This window comes from Dendrobates tinctorius, unplaced genomic scaffold (genome assembly GCF_039654945.1).
Source record: "Dendrobates tinctorius isolate UK_male_01 unplaced genomic scaffold, ASM3965494v1 ptg000213l, whole genome shotgun sequence".
Lineage (NCBI taxonomy): Eukaryota > Metazoa > Chordata > Amphibia > Anura > Dendrobatidae > Dendrobates > Dendrobates tinctorius.
Window position 1 is genome coordinate 4736600 of NW_027361880.1, and position 20536 is coordinate 4757135.

At 41.1% G+C, this 20536-nt stretch overlaps 1 protein-coding gene across 9 annotated transcripts in view; it reads left to right on the forward strand.

The window, feature by feature from the left end:
* The window catches only part of ZNF219 (zinc finger protein 219), a 95143-nt gene that overhangs the window by 64858 nt on the left and 9749 nt on the right, over nt 1-20536 (forward strand). For all 9 annotated transcript variants that reach the window (XM_073554771.1, XM_073554767.1, XM_073554770.1 and 6 more), the window contains one exon: nt 10829-12639. In XM_073554771.1, coding sequence (XP_073410872.1) covers nt 10875-12639 — 1765 coding nt within the window. In that variant the 5' untranslated portion in view covers nt 10829-10874. The remainder of the gene's footprint in view (nt 1-10828; nt 12640-20536) is intronic.

A 20536-nucleotide genomic window follows, 5' to 3' on the forward strand; every position in this document is an offset into this window, starting at 1 on the left:
CAGCTGTTTCCCCATGTGATATCTATGCCCCCTGTGATCTGTGCCCTCCAGCTATGCCCCCCGTGATCTCTATGCCCCCAGCTATGAGCACCCCTGTGATATATTTGGCTCCCAGCTTTGTGTCCCCTGTGATCTATGTGCCCCCTGTGATCTATGTGCTCCCTGTGATTTTTTTCTCGTGATCTGTGCCACCTAGCTATATGCCCCCCATGATCTGTGCCCCCAGCTATGTGCACCCCTGTGATATCTGTGGCTCCCAGCTTTGTGCCCCCTGTTATCTATGTGCCCCCCTGTGATGTTTGTGCTCCCATGTGCCCCCTGTGATCTGTCACCCAAAGCCATGTGCCCCTCAGCTATATGCACCCCTGTGATCTTTGTGTCACCGCTCTGTGATCTGTCCCCCCCAGTGATCTATGAGCCTCCCCGACGATCCCCATCCCCCACAGCTGCTGCATTTACCCCGAAAGTACTGTATATGCCCCCGAGTACTGTATATCCTACCACCTGTGATATATATAGCCCCCAGTGATGGAGAAGCAGCTCCAGCCGTCACATTAAGGGAGAGTTACCGTAATTAATTGTTTGACTAAATATACTGGGGTAATTTCCAGGCTATGTACCCACGTTTGCAGAAAATTTCTGCCTGAAAACCGGACTCCTTCCCAGAAAACACGCTTTTTTTTCCGCGCGTTTTTTCCGCACGTCCCCAGTCTAATAGAAAAAAGCTAGGAATGCGGATTTTTCCGCAAAATTAATTAGCATGCTGTGTTTTTTACCACGCTGCGTTTTTTTCACGGAAAAAAACGCATCAGTATGCACAAAAAGTGCAGAATTCATTTAAATGAATGGGATGCTTTTTAAAAAGCGCTTAAAAAACGCGAAAAAAACCGCTTACGTGCGTACACAGCCTCAAGGTGATCATTTTTGTGTGGCTCTCGAATGATGGTAGAAATTTCCAAATGGCCCCCGGATGGAAAAAGGTTCCCCACCCCTGACATAAAGTGTAATGTGTCATGAAAAAAAAAAAATAAAATCAATGGGATATGTTGAAGCGTTCCAAAGTTATTACTATATAAAATGGCAGATGTCAGATTTTAAAAAAATTGACCTGGTCACTAAGGGTTTAATCTGTAGGTTTGTTTTGGTCAGTCATTTGTTTCTTGGGAAACTTTGTATCGTTTTGCAATTGTACTTTACTTGTAAACGTTGAATGGACATTTTCTAGTTCCACTAAGGGTATGTACAATCGCTGTCCTTTTTAGGCAGGTCCACTCCGAAACTCACCTGAAAAAGTGCCCAGAAAATGCTCCGAAGAATGAACATAGGCATTTCTATGTAAAAACGACCTGTTGTTCATGTGTTCAGCCTTTCGGGCGTTTTTTAACCTCTTCATGTTTCCAAAGACACTAAGCGGTTAAAAGAAGTGAGTTGACCATTCTACAGGCGTTTTCTTCTCTGAAGTTGCTCTATACTATTACAAGGCAATGGGAAGGCTGAAAAGACACCCAGAAAACTCCTGGACATTTTTTTTTAGTGTTTTACAAGTATTTATGCTTCAAAAAACGCTCGTAGATTATCATTATTGAATGGAGTAAAAAAAAAAATGTCCAAAAAAATTCCCGTGCAAAAATAGACTCTACAAAAAACTATAAAAAAAATCTCCAGTAGCCAAAACCACTGACAAAGCACCGAGGAAACAACAAAAGTCACTAAAGATATTTTGTCCACCTAATGTAGAAAAGACGATGTTTACATATACCCTTAAGATATAGATTATATTTTAGGTTTGCACAATCAATAAGTGAAACACAATTCTAGTTTCTTTACTTAATGTCAATAACAACTGAAAATAATGCTGTGACTCTCCCATGTATAGAGATACAAAAATGTGCACTATATCCAACATCTGATGTACTTGCTTAAAAACAAAGGGCTCATTGTAATTCTCAGTCTTTCTAGGCATCCATTAGATCATAAGCAGCATCTGCACAGGAGTATGAGGCACCCATGTACAATAGTTGTTGGTAAAGGCATCGCAGCAGATAGGACAAGGGTGGATCTGTAATGTACATTCTCGTGTGATACAGATTTGTTATCGCATCAGCAACTGACACCAGAGCAAGCTGTATGTGTATTGATGGTTGATGATGGTGTGCAGGGGATGGGAGGTATGTTCTACTTTTTTAACTAGTTATTTATTTTTTTTTGTCTTTTTTTTTAACACTTTTTATTTATTTTGTCCAAGTTTTCTGTACAGTATTTGAGCTTATTTTTTAAATAGTGATCTAGATGATATCATGAACTGTTCTTCCTTTGCATTTGTTGATTTACAGACTATGCATCATAATGTCCGAATGCAAGAAGCAAACCATGTCGTCCTGCACCCCTCTGTGTTATGTGTTATGTTACACTTAACTAGCAAGTGTAAATGCACCTTATTACAAACCAACGATTCTTGATAATCGGCATGTCGAAAGAGGCTGTCAATCAAAATACTCGTTCGTAGGGTGAAATGATTTTTAAGTTTCATGAAAAATGATTGTTCTTAGCTGTACATTGTCCTGTGTAAACAGGACAAGTGCTTCTGAGAAGAATAACTGTCAGTACACAGAGAACATTCCATTACTGGTCTTCTGTACACATTAGAAGAACTGTCAACCTGTCTAACTAGGCTGTTAAATGACCGCCGATCAGCAAACATATAGCCAATCAGTGGTTCTTTTACAGCAACCTTTAGCAAGTGTAAATGAGTCCTTAAAGGAGGGTTGTGGAGTTGATAAGCCAAAACTCCGACTTCCCTGACTCCCGACTTCATGACTCTGACTCCCCAGCAATGCCTCACTACTGAGCATGTACATAAAGTGCAACACAGATTCATCTCACCTAAACCTCCGACTCCACAGCACTGCCTCATTACTGAGCATGCACATAAAGTGCAGCACAGATTCATCTCACCTAAACCTCCGACTACACAGCACTGGACACTACTGAGCATGTACATAAAGTGCAGCACAGATTCATCTCACCTAAACCTCCGACCCCACAGCATTGGTCACTACTGAGCATGTACATAAAGTGCAGCACAGATTAATCTCACATAAACCTCCGACCCCACAGCACTGGTCACTACTGAGCATTTACATAAAGTGCAGCACAGATTAATCTCACATAAACCTCCGACCCCACAGCACAGGTCACTACTGAGCATGTACATAAAGTGCAGCACAGATTCATCTCACCTAAACCTCCGACTCCACAGCACTGCCTCACTACTGAGCATGTACATAAAGTGCAGCACAGATTCAGCTCATCTAAACCACTGACTCCATAGCACTGCCTCACTACTGAGCATGTACATAAAGTGCAGCATAGATTCATCCCACCTAAACCTCCGACCCCACAGCACTGTTCACTACTGAGCATGTACATAAAGTGCAGCACAGATTCATCTCACCTAAACCTCCGACTCCACAGCACTGGTCACTACTGAGCATGTACATAAAGTGCAGCACAGATTCATCTCACCTAAACCTCCGACTCCACAGCACTGCCTCACTACTGAGGAGCATGTCCATAAAATGCAGCACAGATTCATCTCACCTAAACCACCGACTCCATAGCGCTGGTCACTACTGAGCATGTAAATAAAGTGCAGCACAGATTCATCTCACCTAAACCACCGACTCCATAGCACTGCCTCGCTGGGTGACCCCAGTGATTTTGAGAATGGGAGCCTTATCTGAGTCAAGTGAGGGTTAAGCATACTCACCACCTCTCCTATTATTATTGTCTATATATAAATACTATAGGAACAAGAAAAGCGCAATAGGGTCTTATCTGGGTTGAAAATGAAAGAAAATCACAGGAATTCACTCACCCTTTCCAGGATAGAAATAGGCATGTAAGATCCGTAGTCAGCTTGCTGCACGTCCAAAGGTCAACTCGGTGACCGCCAGAGTATCAAACTTTTCATGGAACTAATTTATGGACTGTAGTGCCCTGAGGAATTAGTAATATCTACTTCGAAACGCGTTGGGAAATAAATGATCAATTTTTCAACATAGTTTGGATTCGGTATTCTGTCAAGCAGCGCACTACAGTCCATAAACTAGTTCCACAAAAAGTTTGATTATTATTGTCTATGGGACTGCCTGAAATAGTGATGCGCTGTACTCTGCCAGTCGCGTAGTAAATAAATAGAATGGAGGTTTGCTTACTTGACCTCCAAGGATTGCTGGCAGTTCCAAGGATTTGGTCCCCTTGTGATCAGTAAGTTATACCTTGTCCTATATAGAGGGGATAAATCTTGTGAAAGCCCCTTTAATACTGTCGGTTTGAACATCATTAGCTTACTTATACCTAGAACCAATGCTGTGACAGTGTGAATCAAGTTGATGTTATCATAAGAATGATTGAATGTCACCTCACACCATGTGGATCTGTCGTTATATAATCTTGGTTGTTTTTTTGTGTAATGTTTGTTCATTAAACTTACTTTGCTTTTATGGTAAATGTGAGCTTCATACAGAGATGAAGCTTGAGGATCCTAGGCCACAAAACATTATTTATTAGGCAAAACCAGTGTATTCAGTATTTGGTCAGTATTTTACATCAGTATGTGTGAGCTAAACCAGGAGAGGAACAAGAGAAAGTATAATAGAAATATGTGCACCACTTCTGTATTTATCACCCGCTCCTGGTTTAGGTTTTACAAATACTGATGTAAATTACTGACCAAATACTGAATGTGTGAACGTTGCCTTCCATAGAAATCTGTAATGGAAACATCAGAACTTTCATATTTTGGAGCCATTTCTGATTTTGGTTTATAATACTGATGCAAAATATTGATCAAAATAGTGGTAATGGAAAGTGGCACAACAGACATCAACCTTTGATCTGTCATGTATGTCTGGTTGTGTAAGAGCTACATAAAATACATAATAGTGAGAGAGTCTAGTAAAGCACATAATCACATTATTAGTAGTCAGAATTATAAGGCATTGCTCTTACATGTTAGAGTTAGGGGTGGAGATTTCTAAATTACTAAATGATCAATTTGTTAGATCAGCCTCATGCATAAAACCAAGTATACAGGGAAAATACCAATCCGATACCATTTTATATTTTCCCAAAAAGCTTGTATAGTAAAAAAAAGATCTGATAGTATTATTATTATTATCTCTATAGGTCCAAGAACACCCTACTACATAACCTCTAAAAAGAGGTTAGACAGTTTAGCAAAAGGAAAATTGGAACTTATTAATGTTTGTCATGCCCTCAATATAAACTTCTAATATTCCTATAGACTGCTTCTCCAGATGTAGCCCAAAAAGACCCTTGTTTTTTTCCCAATCCACCCTATTGAAAAGTGCATTTATTTATGATTTTCAATACAGCTGTATTTAAAAAAAAAATGGATACTGTGTAGTTCATGGGTTTCTACAGTGGGATTAATGGTAGATTTATAAAGCTGTATAGGCATAGGGTTGCATTTGTCTGAGGCATACAATCATGAGAAAAATGGGACGATTTATTAAGGTTTGTGTGCCAGAATTCTGGCATAAAACAGCTTAAAGGGAACTAGTCAGCAGGATTGTGCACAGTAACCTACAGACAGTGTCAGGTCGGCGCCGTTATACTGATTGCAATGATACCTGGGTGATGAAATCCGTCATGTGGCTGTTTCTTAATCTTTATTTTCAGTATGGGTTAATGATATGCTTGTGCCCTAAGGCGGGGCTGAGGTATGTGGTGCTCTGATTAGCTATTCATAATGCAGACTGCTGACAGGTTACTGATCCCTCACTGACCTGCCCCCTAGTTTGCATAATGAATATACTAATGTGTGTATTTAAAAAAAAAAAAGTCACTTCATCAAAATAGCGGCGCCTGCTATTTGCCAGTTAGTGCCCTATTATCTTGCACGGTTGAAAAGAAACAAAAATCAGATGCCATTTTGATGGTGATTTTTGTTTCTTTTCAACAGCGCAAGGCGATAGTGCGCAGGCGCCGCTATTACACATGAACCCTGCCTTAGGACACGAGCATATCATTAGCTAAAAAGTGAAAATAAGGATTTAAAAAGAAGCACAAGATGGATTTCATCAACAAAGGTATAATTTTATTCAGTATAACGGCGCTGACCTGACACTGTGTGTAGGTTACTGGGCACAACCCTGCTGACAGGTTCCCTTTAATAAGTCACAAAAGTTTTGCAAAATTCAGGAGTTGCACAAATTTATTGAGACATTTGGAATTTACATGCTAATAAGGGGCGTTGCATGGGGGGAGGGGCAAGACTAAGCCCGCCTGTCAAATTTATGAAACGTTACGGCGCTTTAGTGACGTAACTTTTCCTAGAATTTCACTCCAGTCCCTGACTGGAGTACATTTTTGGCATTGGCGCATGCCAGATAGCAGAGGCTTCTAATTCATTAGGTATTGTATGCCTCTTTGGGTGTGTGCACACGCTGCGGATTCTGCTGCGGATCCGCAGCGGTTTTGGCCCTGCGGATCCGCAGCAGTTTTTGCTGCGGTGTACAGTACCATAATATCCTATGGGAAATGGAAACCGCAGTGCAGACGGTGTGGATTTTTCCGTGCAGTTTTTGCTGCAGTTTCTAATCCACAGAAAGAATTGACATGTCAATTCTTTCTGCGGATTCCGCTGCGGTTTACCATCTCCTCCATTATAGAGGTGATAAACCATAGGGCAAAACCGCAGGCTAATCCGCAGATAAACCACAGGTCTTTTGACTTGCGGATTTACCTGCGGATTTTGCAAAATCCGCGCAGATCAATCCGCAGCAGAATCCGCAGCGTATGCACACACCCTTAGTGAATTGGGTGCATCGTACTGTAGCGAGCCCCTGCCTACTCCAGTTTTAATTAATTGACCTCTAGGTGTTTGATTTGTATGGTTTTACTTATCAAGACATAAAACAAACCATCTTGGCCTTGGAAGGTCTTTAGGGGGTTTTACACATAGCGATATCGCTATAACGTCACTGATTTTGTGACGTTATAGCGATATTGGTATGTGGGATACTTACCTCCGACCGGCTCCCCAGCTGTCCATCGCTGATCGCGCGAAAATGTCCGGCTCCATTTCTCGTCATCAGCTTCCTGCTGGGACGACGAGCGGCGCGTGGACGCGGGCGGGAGGATGTCAGGATCGCTGTCTATGAAAGGTAAGTATCGTCCGCTGTATCGCTGCTGCATCGCTGTGAGATCTGCCTGTGTGACAGCTCACTAGCGATCATTTAGCGATGCACCAGCGATCCTGACCGGGTCGGATCGCTGGTGCATCGCTAAATGTAAAAGGGCCTTTTTCAACTATGTAAATTCAATGTAAGATGAATAACACATGACAAATTACACCCTGTCATTATTTATTTAACCAAAATTAGGCGAAATTGCAGAAACTGTGTGTGAAAAATGAAGTGCATTCTTGCTGTTTCCATAGGAAGTAGAAGGGTGAATAGCAGCCAGGTCCTGCTAATTAAATGTTGTGGATTGTAGAGGTTGTCTCAACTTCTTTTCTTCCGGAGTCCTCCGCTTCTGGCCCCAGCTTCCTGCTTTGCAGCGGTTGATGCACTCATGGAGATTGACAGTTCCCCGGACCAGTGGCACAGTCGGTGCTGGTCAAAGCTTTGTGCTGCTAACAGAGGCAGCTTTGCCTCTGCAGCATGGGAGAAGCTCAGAGTACTGAAGCTGGCCATATTCAGCAATCTGGCCACCTTAAAGGGGATATCCAGCTGTTTGTGAAAAACAAAAAATGTGCCTAAGCACTAACAGGCAAGTGATTGCAACTTAATTGTCTGTTGTGCTTGACGCTGTTCTTCCCAGGCACAGACTGGTCAAAGACCACTCCTGCTGGCGATTCAGCTGCCTCTGCTGACGTCACATCGACAGAGCGGTTGCTAAATGCCTGTTCGTGCTTACGCACATTTTTTGCTGTTCATGAAGTCCCGGATATCCCCTTTAAGAGCGTCACTAACTCGTTATGTAGTTTACCGACCTCTGAGATTGCAGGGTGGCCGGTAACCTAGGCAACCTAAAAACCCTCCATTCTTGAGAAGGGGGAAGATTTTAAATTTGAATTACATTGCATATTTGCTTCTTTTAACAATCCCTTTGCAATTTTAACAACATAAGAACTTGAGAAAACCCCTTCAGTTATTCATCAACAAGTGGGACCATCCCTATAAAGCGGAAGCTCGGGCAAATTGTGTCTGGACCATCTATTTCTGTGATAATGTGTTAATAAATAATGACACGGGGTAATTCATTATGTGTTGTTCATCTGAGTCAGTATATACCTAATTTTACCGCCGTCTAAGGATCAGATTTATTTTCTTGTGTACTGATGCGTAAAGCCATAGAATTCAGGGAGTATGTTTAGTTTTTCTCATGACTTTATGTTCGGTGATATGTTTTGAACAGGGCTGCCAAGTATAGTGCTGAGACCCAATGTGACTGTAGGCTTATATAGTGACAATGTGCGCACCTGAACAGGTGAGTCATATCAGGTTGTGAAGTTTAATTCACAGTTTATTGACATATAGTTATTTACCTAATCACACCCCATAGGTCAGTGCTATGTCAGGCAATGGACATGCTGCCACATGGCATACACACCCAGTAAGGTTTCAAAATCCAGATTAGCATTTCTGGAGTAAGATGAAATAAGGGGAAATTAAGTTTAGATTTGAGTTGTAAGTGCAATATTTTAATTTAAGAAAATATATTGACAAGACCAGTAATCCTATAGTATTGTATTACTGTGCAGGTGCATGTATATGGTGGTCAATATATAGGCATATATACAAACACTATGCAACAGCACTCTACTGTTAATCAATATATACATTCTGCTAGTGCTATACATATAATAAGTGATGTAGTTAGTTTACAGTCTTCATCAAAAATTTGTAAGACATCCACCAGCGACAAGGTGAGCTCATTGGATGGACCCTAATGATATTGACTCTCCTCAAATGTGTGCCTCATCAGGCTTTCAAAGGAACTTGGGAAGACTGAATCCAGCTTAGGCTAAATCACACTGCGTCAGTGCACTTAGCCTACAGTATTCGTCAGCCAAAAAATGTGTTCTTTCAGCCTGTGTAGTAGCCTAAACAGAGAGATACTACTTTTATTATTATCTTTTGCTTACATAGAAACATTATATTCCGCAGCGCTTTACAGACATGATCATCACTGTCACCATTGGGGCTCACAATCTAAACTCCGAATCATTATCTCTTTTGGCATGTAGGAGGAAACCCACACACTACGAAGAAACAAGTACAATTTTGTCTATGTTTCTTTACCACGGGTCCCTATGGTGGACAGATTCCTCAGCATCCATCCTGACAGTGGCTATTTTCGGGTGCATACTCCCTGAGCTTATGTGTCCTAGAATGGCCAAAAAAACAGAAAGTATACCTAGCCTTAGCTCTAACTAAAACGTGGGAAAGATGGGTGGATAATGGTGCGCTTCCCAGAGGGGAGGGCACACCTCCCAATGTACAGTTGCCAAAAAAATGGAATGTTTTAATTTTGTATCTGGAGTATCTAGTTCTTCTCTTATTATGCACATTATAAAACTTGCTGATAAGAGTTACCTGCCTAAAAAAAATTATCATAGGAAAATTGCTTTTGAATAGTGGTTACAAGTGTGCAAATATGTGTATAGTGATTTCTATCAACACATCTGTCTTAAACATTAAACAGATTTGATAATTAGCATCCAATGTTCCTATGTTAAAAGGCAATTCTGCTTTGCCTCACACATAGAAGACAGATTCTCATGTTGGTCGAGCCCCTTGTGTGATGCAACCCTCACACCACACATCCCAACTGGCTTTAGGTTTTTTTATCGGATAAGTCACTGACCAATGTTATTCAATAAGGCAGTGCTGATGACCGATTTTTTTTCACTGACAGAATCTATCAGTGAAAGAAAAATCACAGTGCGCTGCAATTTCACTATGAAATCAGATGGATGTGAGAAAAAAATTGGATGCCATACAGACCATCATTATGGCATCTGACTTTACATATTGCACATGGACAGCAAAGGGATGACAAGCGAGAAAAAAAAATCATACCACTTTTCTGGATTAAAATCGTACCGACTTTTTTCTACTGTCGTGTGATCCTAGTCTTAAATTGAGAACCTGATTATAATTTGTATTCTGTAACAATTCTGTTTGATTTTTATTGTTCTTTTTTGAGAGCATGCAAATTGCACACTGCTGTAGAATATGAACTATCTCCTTTTATACCCTCTCCAATGGGAAGAATAGGCAATCTGGCTAGCCAAGGTAGCAGACAGCAGCCATGTATAGTAAGTGATGAAATGGTCTTCTCGATTGAAGTCTCTTGCTTAATTCCTGTAACTTTCAAAGGAAAGAACCTTGTACATACATAGTACATGCTCAGTTATCTCTAAATTTGATTTCCTGCTGTCCATGTCCATATTTCAACTCTTTTATATGAGTCAGAGACCTCCATTCTTCCAATAGTTGAGGAATCTAGAGTTTGAATTCTCCCTCCTTCAAATCGTATTTCCACCTTGCTTAAATCTGATATACACCCACAGCAACTCTCATAACTCTCGTAACAGTGATGGCATTTTAATATCAAACATTTCCAAGACATGCAAAACTTTACAGAGTTATTCTGTGTAGCTGTCACAGTTAACTACTTAACAATGTAATAAGCTACTGAATAAGAGGGAGTTGGATACTTGTAATATAAATATTAAAACATTGTTAAATTTATTTAATTCAAACAAGAGTCTTGTTTTTTGTTTCTTTAGGAGAATAATCAACACCCCTGGAGCGACCCTTTGAGAAATCCTAGCAATGGACTCTGTTCCACCTCTTCTTACTCAGACACTGCCGCCTTCACAATCCCCTCCTCTTTCTCATATGAACCCTTCTCCTCCTTCTCCATCTGTTTCTCAACAAATCAATATTTCTCTTGCATCATCTCAATCTGCGCCCTCTCCAACACCATCATCTTCTATTCACATCTCAGCCTTTCCTGTGTCTCCTTCATCAACTTCTAATGCTTTAATCCATCATGTCACTGGTCTGCCTCTCTCCTCCCAGTATTCGCCTTCTAAATCTTCATCTTTAGCATGCATTAGCACTCCTGCAACTTCCCTTCCTTTCACTTCTCCCCCAGTTTCCCCTGCCCCTGTCTCTCTCTGCCCCCCACATGAGTGTCTTTCTCCTCAAAGTGTAACTTTATGTCCCCTTCCTGTAGCTCCTAGTCCAAATTCCATTGCCCTGTCTCCCCCTCCACCATCTGTTTCTCCTCCTCCAATTTCTCCTTCCCCTTCAACAGTGTCTCCCTGCCCTCCTGCAGACTCTTCTGCTCCTTCTTCACCTCCATCATCCCCATGTGTTACAGTTATTCCAACCTCACCACAAAATACTGACGCCTCACCAGGATTCTCATTACCGCCAACCTCTCCCTCTCCTCCTCCATCTTCCATCTCTCCATCTCAAGCCTCACCCTCTCCTCCTGCCCCTTCTTCACTTCTTAGCCTTTCTTTTGCTGATGAAGAACTGGATCTTCAACGTCATTCCAATGGTTTTTCTGATGGTTCAAGCTCTAAATCTCGTCAGTTTCCATGTACAATATGTGGAAAGCAGTTTCGTTTTATCAGCATTTTAGCACTTCATGCAAGCACGCACAAGGTTCGTGGAACTCTTAATCAAGGTCGTGGAGGCCTCAAGAACTTTGAGAAAAGCTCCCAAAGGCCACTGTTCCTGGAGCAGCAGCACAGGAAACAACCTATTTCTTCTGATATACAAAATGCAACACCAGATATCATTCAGGAACCAGTCCCTCTTTTGTCGATACCTGCTCCACTTCCTACACTACGCCACCCTTGTCCTTTTTGCAAAGGTAAATTTCGTAAAGCAGCTGAACTGGAGCGTCACCTCAGAATACTTCATAGGCCTTATAAGTGTCACCTGTGTGACTTTGCAGCATCTCAGGAGGGTGAGCTGATGGGACATGTTGAAAGGAGACATTCAGCACCGCAGCTACCCAAGATTGTTCCACCTTTACCTGCTCCAAATCCCACTCCAGCTCTGCCTCCTGCCGAGTTCAAATGTGAGATCTGTTCTCAGAGCTTCACTCAGTCCTGGTTCTTGAAGGGTCACATGCGTAAACATAAAGATTCCTTTGATCATCGGTGTTCAGTTTGTGGACGGTGCTTCAAGGAGTCATGGTTTCTAAAGAACCATATGAAGGTCCATATTGGCAAAATAAAAGGAGTAGGAGGTCAGGAACCAACTGTGCATCAACAGTCACAATCTTCTCACGTCACCACTACAAATTCCCCATCGTCGTCCTCCTCTTCCAGGCTTCTTGGATATCAAAATTTCTACTCTGGCTTGTTATTGAGGTTGCCTCCTCCTGGAGATGCGACCTGTTCCCAAATGCTTCAGGCAACGGCAAGAGCTGTGCAGAGTGGGGATGGAGATCAGGATGGAGCAGGGGCATCTGCTAGGGGTCAAGCAATGAACGCAGCAATTGGGGAAGCAACCTCCTCCAAGGTTATGCTGCCCCAGGGGTCTTCTGGAATTGTACTGAAAACAGTTGGTTTTCCAGGTAAGAATCTTTGTTTTTATGTTTTTTAAGGTTCCACGCGATTCATAGTATTCAAACAAATAAGTGCTAAATTGTGAACTCTCCAGAAGCTGATATTTTAAAATGGAAAGTATTTACTGTCATGGATGGAAAATTGGTAACTGGTCCCTAGCCCATAAGCAAAAAAAAAAGTCTGCTGCTGGTTTTTTTAAGGAATGCTCAATGTAGTAGTCCTTTAAATATATGATTTTATATAGTAAATAAATTCATTTGGTTTATTTTTTTATAGGGGAACCGCATCTCCCCTTTCTTTGAACAGTATATAGGATAACTATTTCCAAATATTTTCAGTATTTCGAAATTCATCAGAATAGAGCCTTGGAGGGTTAGAGATAAAAGGGTTGTCCACTACTTGGACAACATCTTCTTAAATACCCAAGTCCCCCAAGTAAAATAAGAAAAGCTTATACTCCCCGTCTCACACTGGTGCCGCTCCACGACCCCAGCACTCTTGTGACATCGTCACATGAACACTGCGGCCACTGATTTGTTGTAGCACTCATATGACGTAACAATATCACACAAGCGCCATAAGACCCTGTGTTGAAATTGCTGGAACAGTGTCAGTGTGGGAGGTCAGTATAAACTTTTCTTATTTTACTTGGAGGGCTTGGGCATTTAAGAAGAAGTTGTCCAAAAGTTGACAGGATACTTCATTGTTTTTCTTCAGGAGCCTTCACATATTAGAATTGTTTTTATTTTTTTTTCCATTTTACTTTACTGTTTTCTGATCCTACTCAGTGTCTAGGAAACTGCCCAAATAAATTTAACAGCAGGCAAGAGAGCATGTCTGCCTGAATGTAATACATCTCACAAGTGTCAGACACGTCTGAAGCCACTTATTTGGGGAAACCAATAGAATTTAATGGGTTGAACTTCAGTACACAGCCGGTAATAATATACATAAGATTGTCAGTGGATCTTTGGTGGAACATGTGACAATTGCCATCATAAGTTGATCTTAAGAAGGAGCCCTTTATGGTTTTGTTTTATATTTTTCAAAACTTTACTTGACTGTATGCTAAAAAATTATTTAACTATACAACCTTTCATTGCAATAATAGAATACTGTAATGTAGTTGTTTTTGCTGTGTTCAGTTCCATATCAGCATACATTATTCTTAAGTGTCCAGGTGTTAATATGTCAAATTTGTGCGAAAATGATCCTAGAAATAGAATTGGATGTTTTTTTCGTATTAAAATCCAGTTTCACACATCCTTGTTTCATGGTCTGTACTCACACAGTCTGGACATGGGTCTCCTGACCCAAACTCAAAAGTTTCACATATGCCTATGAGGCTGCTAAGTTTGGTCAGACTTGCTGCCTGTCCATGCATCACTGTTTCAGGCTGCTAAACATGGATGTGTGGAACCAACCTAAGGGTGTTCTTTGAGGTAGTAAAATGGGCCCCATGTCCAAATTTTGAAATAATTGAGCTAAGTTGCTAACATGACAGATCCATCTTTGCCTTTATTTTTGCTTTTCTGTTCTATAATGGAACAGATAAGTGGAAATAAAGATGCAAATATGAAACTAGTTTAAAAAATATTGTATATATGTAAATTTGTATATTCCTCCTTCTTACCTAACGGTGCATTTGTCATTCTACTCTTTTAATAAACATTGTTTGACTGTCACTCGCTCATGCACAAATCATGCACAAATCATGCGCTTTTGATGATTTCGCTTAATAACGTCAAGCAGGTTTTATATAGTTGCATTTGCAAAGCTTAAGTGTTGATGCTGAGTATTTGCGTTTGATTTTCTGCACTAAAAACGCATCTCTTGGCAGGGAAAATCAAGGTAAACAATATTTGCATTTTCTATGCATTTTTTCTGCATTTATTTGAATAGGTGAAAAACACTGCAAAAAGCTGAAATATTTGACATGCTACAGATGTTAAAAACCACATAATTGATTAAGATATTTTTTGCATGTGAAAACAACGTTGGAAATACCCGATGTGAGCACAAGCCCTAAGGGTACTTGCGTACAAACGTGGGTACATACATGATGCTGAACATTTTGTGTTTTCTTCGCTCTATGGAGGTTTACATAGTTGCAAAATATTAAAAATACAAAATTAAAGGTGTTGTCCACTAATCTGATGACCCCTCCTAATTCCCTATGTTTCCTGCCAGTAAAATAATAACACTTATACTCACCTCTAGTGCTATAGTTGCTCCAGTGGTAACAGCAGTGGTTCTCCTTGGATCGTGGGACATTATGTCACACGAGCCCTGCGGCCAATCAGTGCTGGCTTCACTCCTACTGACATAATTTACGTAATTGACAAGACCTGATTTGAGGAAGTGAGAGGGCAGCAGCAGCTTTCACTTTGTGAAGCCAACAATGTTACCCAAGCCTCGGGACAGCCAGTGGCAACACTGCTGGAACGGTGCTGGCACCGGAGCTGAATATAAGTGTTATTATTTTACTGGTGAAAACATAGGGATTCAGCAGGGATTGTCCGAGTAGACGACAATACTTTTAATAGGATTTTATGTAATTTCGTATGGCAGTTGAACATGACCTGATTGTACAAAAGTTTGTGCTACGGTTTTTGCCTTACAGGAATTGCTAGCTACCACACCTTTCTGCAGAGTTTACAGGAACCCTTACTTGCCCAAAAGCTTTATTGGGGGCATTAGATGCATTTACAAGTCAATTAAGCATACAAAAATTGTTGTCAATGTTGTTTCTTATGCAGTCAACTGTAAAGCAAATTATTTGCACACAAATACAGTGAAGGAAATAATTATTTGATCCCTTGCTGATTTCGTAAGTTTGCCCACTGACAAACACATGAACAGTCTATAGTTTTATGGGTAGGTTAATTTTTAACATTTAGAGAATATGAAAATAAAATCCAGAAAATCACATTGTATAATTTATATAAATTTATTTGCATTTTGCAGTAAGAAATAGGTATTTGATCTCCTACCAACCATTAAGAGTTCTAGCTCCTACAGACCAGTTAAACACTCCTAATCAAGTCGTTACCTGCATTAAAGACAGCTGTCTTACTCAGTCAGACGCTAACATCTTGCAACATGGGCAAGACCAAAGAGCTTCCTAAGGAAGTTAGGGATAAGATCATAGACCTGCACAAAGCTGGAATGGGCTACAAAACAATACGTATGGCGCTGTGTGAGAAAGAGACAACTGTTGGTGCAATAGTAAGAAAATGAAAGAAATACAAAATGACTGTCACTCGACATTGATCTGGGGCACCATGCAACATCTCAGCTCTTGGGCTATCCTTGATCATGAGGAAGGTGAAAGGTCAGCCTAAAACTACACGGGGGGATCTTGTAATGATCTCAAGGCAGCTGGGACCACAGTCACCAAGAAAACCATTAGTAACACATTATGCCGTAATGGTTGAAAATCCTGCAGTGCCCGCAAGGTCCCCCTGCTCCAGAAGGCACATGAGCAGGCCCATCTGAAGTTTGCCAATGAACACCTGGATGATTATGTAAGTGATTGGGAGAAGGTACTGTAGTCAGATGAGACAAAAATTGAGGTCTTTGGCATTAACTCAATTTGCCGTGTTTGGAGGAAGAGAAATGCTGCCTATAACCCAAAGAACAGTGTCCCTACTGTCAAGATTGGAGGTGGAAACATTATGTTTTGGGGGTGTTTCTCTGCTAAGGGCACAGGACTACTTCACCGCATCAATGGGAGCATGGATGGAGCCATGTTCCATAAAATCCTGAGTGACAACTTCCCTCCACCAGGCCATTTAAAATAGGTCGTGGCTGGGTCTTCCAGCAAGACAATGACCCAAAACATACAGCCAAGGCAACACATTAGTGGCTCAAAAAGAAGCACATTAAGGTCATGGAATGGCCTAGTGAGTCTCCAGACCTTAATCCCATAGAAAACTTATGGAGGGAGTTGAAGCTCCAAGTTGCCAAGCGACAGCCTCAAAATCTTAATGATTTAGAGATGATCTGCAAAGAGGAGTGGACCAAAATTCCTCCTGACATATGCGCAAACCTCATCATGAACTACCATAAAGTCTCACTGCTGTGCTTGACAACAAGGGTTTTACCAAGTATTAAGTCTTGTTTGCCAGAGGGATCAAATACTTATTTCTCACTGCAAAATGCAAATACATTTATATTATATAATTTATACAATATGATTTTCTGGATTTTATTTTTGATATTCTCTCTCTCAATGTTAAAATTAACCAACCTTTAAAATTATAGACTGTTCATGTAGGCAAACTTACAAAATCTGCAAGGGATCAAATAATTATTTCTTTCACTGTAGCTTTGTGTTTGGTTATTGCGTTATAAATTGGTATCTAGATTTTGCAAACTACGGTCGTTAGATAATATCACAAGTAACACAGGTCAGAAATATGGTACTATTCCATATCGATGGAGCTCTGCATCTCACATAAAAGTACATTAGTAACGCTTGGTCTACACGGTGACTTTGGGAGTGCAATTTTAAGATCACAATGTCATGCTGCCAAAATCGTACCTTCTGAAATACAGCAATTTTGGATATAAGCAGATTGTTGTCACGGTCACATCAACTTGTAGATCACGACACAATTACATTTTCTATCATTAGTTGCAATTTTAGCAGCTTGACATTGGGATCTCAATATTGTCTGTCCAAAGTTGTCATGTAACCCTAGCCTATATAGGACCAAGTAAAAAAAATATTTCAGGAGGAAATATTTATCAATAATACTTCATCCCATTTTAAGTGTTCATTTAGACGTTCATTTTTTTGCATGTGAGTGCTGTACATACTTTTCATGTCTGAAAATCATGGAGAATTGTCTCATTTTGATCTGAAAGTTGGATCAAAGTCAGCAATGCAAGTCTATGGGTTCATGAAAAAAATCGGACTGCACCTGCCATCCAAGTGCTCTGTGTTTTTTACAGATTGCTAAATATGAAAAGATAGAGATTCTATTTTTAATTGTTTGTTATCCAAGAAAAGCTGAGGAAACTCGGAGCAAATTGTGATGATAACAACTGACACACTGAGCAAACAGTTAGGCTGTGTGCCCACGATGCGATTTTTAAGCGTTTTTGCCGCGATTTTCGGCGCGAAACGCTGCGAAAACTTTTAAAAATCTTGTACATGACGCCCCCCATGCATTCCTATGGCATTCCGCACATGCTGTGCTAATGCTGCGCTTTTTTCCGCGGCGGAATCGCATTGCCGAAAAAATCGCAGCATGCTCATTCTTTTGTGCGGAATCGCAAAGAATTGCCGCGATTCCGCACCCATAGGAATGCATGAGAATCGCTTACTTCCGCATGTGGCTATGCCCACCATGCGCGAAGTTAAGCGTCTCATGTGCGGTTGGTACCCACGGTGTGGAGGAGAGGAGACTGTCCTCCAGGCCCTGGGTACCATACCCCTGTAAAAAAAAAAAGAATAAAAAAAATCGGGGTATATTTACCTTCCGACGTCCCGTGCTGCCATCCCAGGCCTCAGCGTTCCCAGTAATGCCTTGCGGCAAGGTCCTGTAATGACGTAGTCTCGCGTGACTCTAGCGGTCTCGTGAGATCGCTATAGCAACGCGAGACTAACGTCATCACAGGTCTCGCAAAGCATTACTGGGAACGCTAAGGCCCGGGATGGCAGCGCGGGACGTCGGAAGGTAAATATACCCCGATTTATTTTTTTTTTTAATCATTTTTTACATTCTTTCTTTTACTATTGGTGCTGCATAGGCGGCCTCAATAGTAAAAACCTGGTCACACTTGTCAAACACTATGTTTGACGAGTGTGACCAACCTGTCAATCACTTTCCAAGCGATTCTACAGATCGCTTGGAAAGTGCTTGAATATCGCACGCGAAAATCGCGGCAAAAACGCGAACATAATCGTGGTAAAATCACGCGGGGGGAAAAAAACGCGTGATTTCTGGGAAGGAGTCCGGTTTTCAGTGTCCAGATTTAAACGCTACGTGGGCACATAGCCTCATAGAGTTTATTAAAACTCTGATAAGCAAAACATCTATGAAGCTCGGACTGCTTTTCTCATACGAGAAAATAACTGACATCTGAAAGAGTCCTAAAGTAGCAACAATACACAGTAAGCTTTACATATGGGAATACATATACATAGTACAGCACCATGGAATCAATGGCGCTATATAAATACATATCCTTACCTATAGGAATACATATACACGGTAAGCCTTTCCTATGGAAATACATATACGGTATACAATAAGCCTTACCTATGGGAATACATTATACACAGTAAGCTTTACATATGGGAATACATATACAGTGCACAGTAAGCCTTACATAAGGGAATAAATATACATAGTACATCACCATGGAATCAATGGTGCTATATAAATAAATAATACCACCTATGGAAACACATATACGGTACACAGTAAGTCTTACCTATGGGAATACATATATACAGTAAGCCTTACATATGAGAATACATATACGGTACACAGTAAGCCTTACATATGGGAATATATATACACAGTAAGCCTTACATATGGGAATACATATACGCTGTAAGCCTTACCTATGGGAATACATATACACAGTAAGCCTTATATATGGGAATACATATACGGTACACAGTAAGCCTTATACAGTATATGGGAATACATATACACAGTAAGTGTTAGGCACCGGGATTCTCCCTCTGCACAAGAGGAATCCCAAGTCATGCCTTCTCCTGCGGTCTCCCATTCAGTCTCAGCTGATCCTGCTCTGCAGAGACATCGGTCTCAGCGTCTTGCTCAGACCCGTGCTGTGCGATTGATTGCTATAGCTGAAACTGGAGAGGCAGCAGCAATCAACAGCAAACAGCAGGCAACAGACATTCTTGGGACGAAGTCCAGGATTTGCCCTTCTGAGTATGCCAATGAGACGATCACTCATTGGTGGTCGGCTGTCAGCTGCACAGGTCCTCAAGCGTGTTTGGATTGGTCTGCAAGCAAAGTCCTGGAAGACTGGAACCTATAAAGGGATCTCATGGCCGCACGGCCGTGCGCTAGTATAGACCATGAGATATGATTTGTATGCATGTATGATTGTCTCTGGTGAATATTCATAAATGTCCCCTACCCTTGGTTGTGCATGTGTTCAGGGGAGATTGGAGATAGAGCCAGCGCCAAGTAGCGGCATCGCTTGCGCGACACCGTGCGCATTGTGGGTCCAGTCAGACTCTTACCCCAGCGTTCCAGGGGCTGAGACTTAGGGACCTCACTAGCACCATATCTGCTGTGCCCTGTGCTTAACAGGGAACAGCATTCTATTACAGTGTTTGCTGCGGCTCTGTGGTTCCACAGAGTTCGCTGCTGTTCACACCGGGTGACATTTAAGCCGTGTGCCTTAGGTGCTCAACCGCCATCATGTGTCCGCCATTGCCTAGCAGCAGGTTCCATCTCGGCACGGTGGACCCCTAGTTGCGAATGCACCTTACCTATTATATTTTATTTGGTGCGTTCCGCCAACCCTAACAATAAGCCTTACCTATGGGAATACATATATACAGTAAGCCTTACCTATGGGAATACATATACCCTACACAGTAAGCCTTACACATGGGAATACATATACACAGTAAGCCTTACCTATGGGAATACATATACACAGATTTTTGAGTACAGTAACTGCTTTAATCTTTTCTTACTTTAGTTTTATTTTCAGCCCACACATGAGATCAGCAGCACTTTCATGTTGTGGAATAAACTGTCAATCACTCCTCATTTCTTTCATCTCAGTATGACAGACATATATGTCATCATTAATAGTATAGATGCATTGAATTTTGAAGTTAGGTAGAAGTTGAACATATTCAAATAAATGATATTATTACATATTTTTAGGCAATGTTACCAT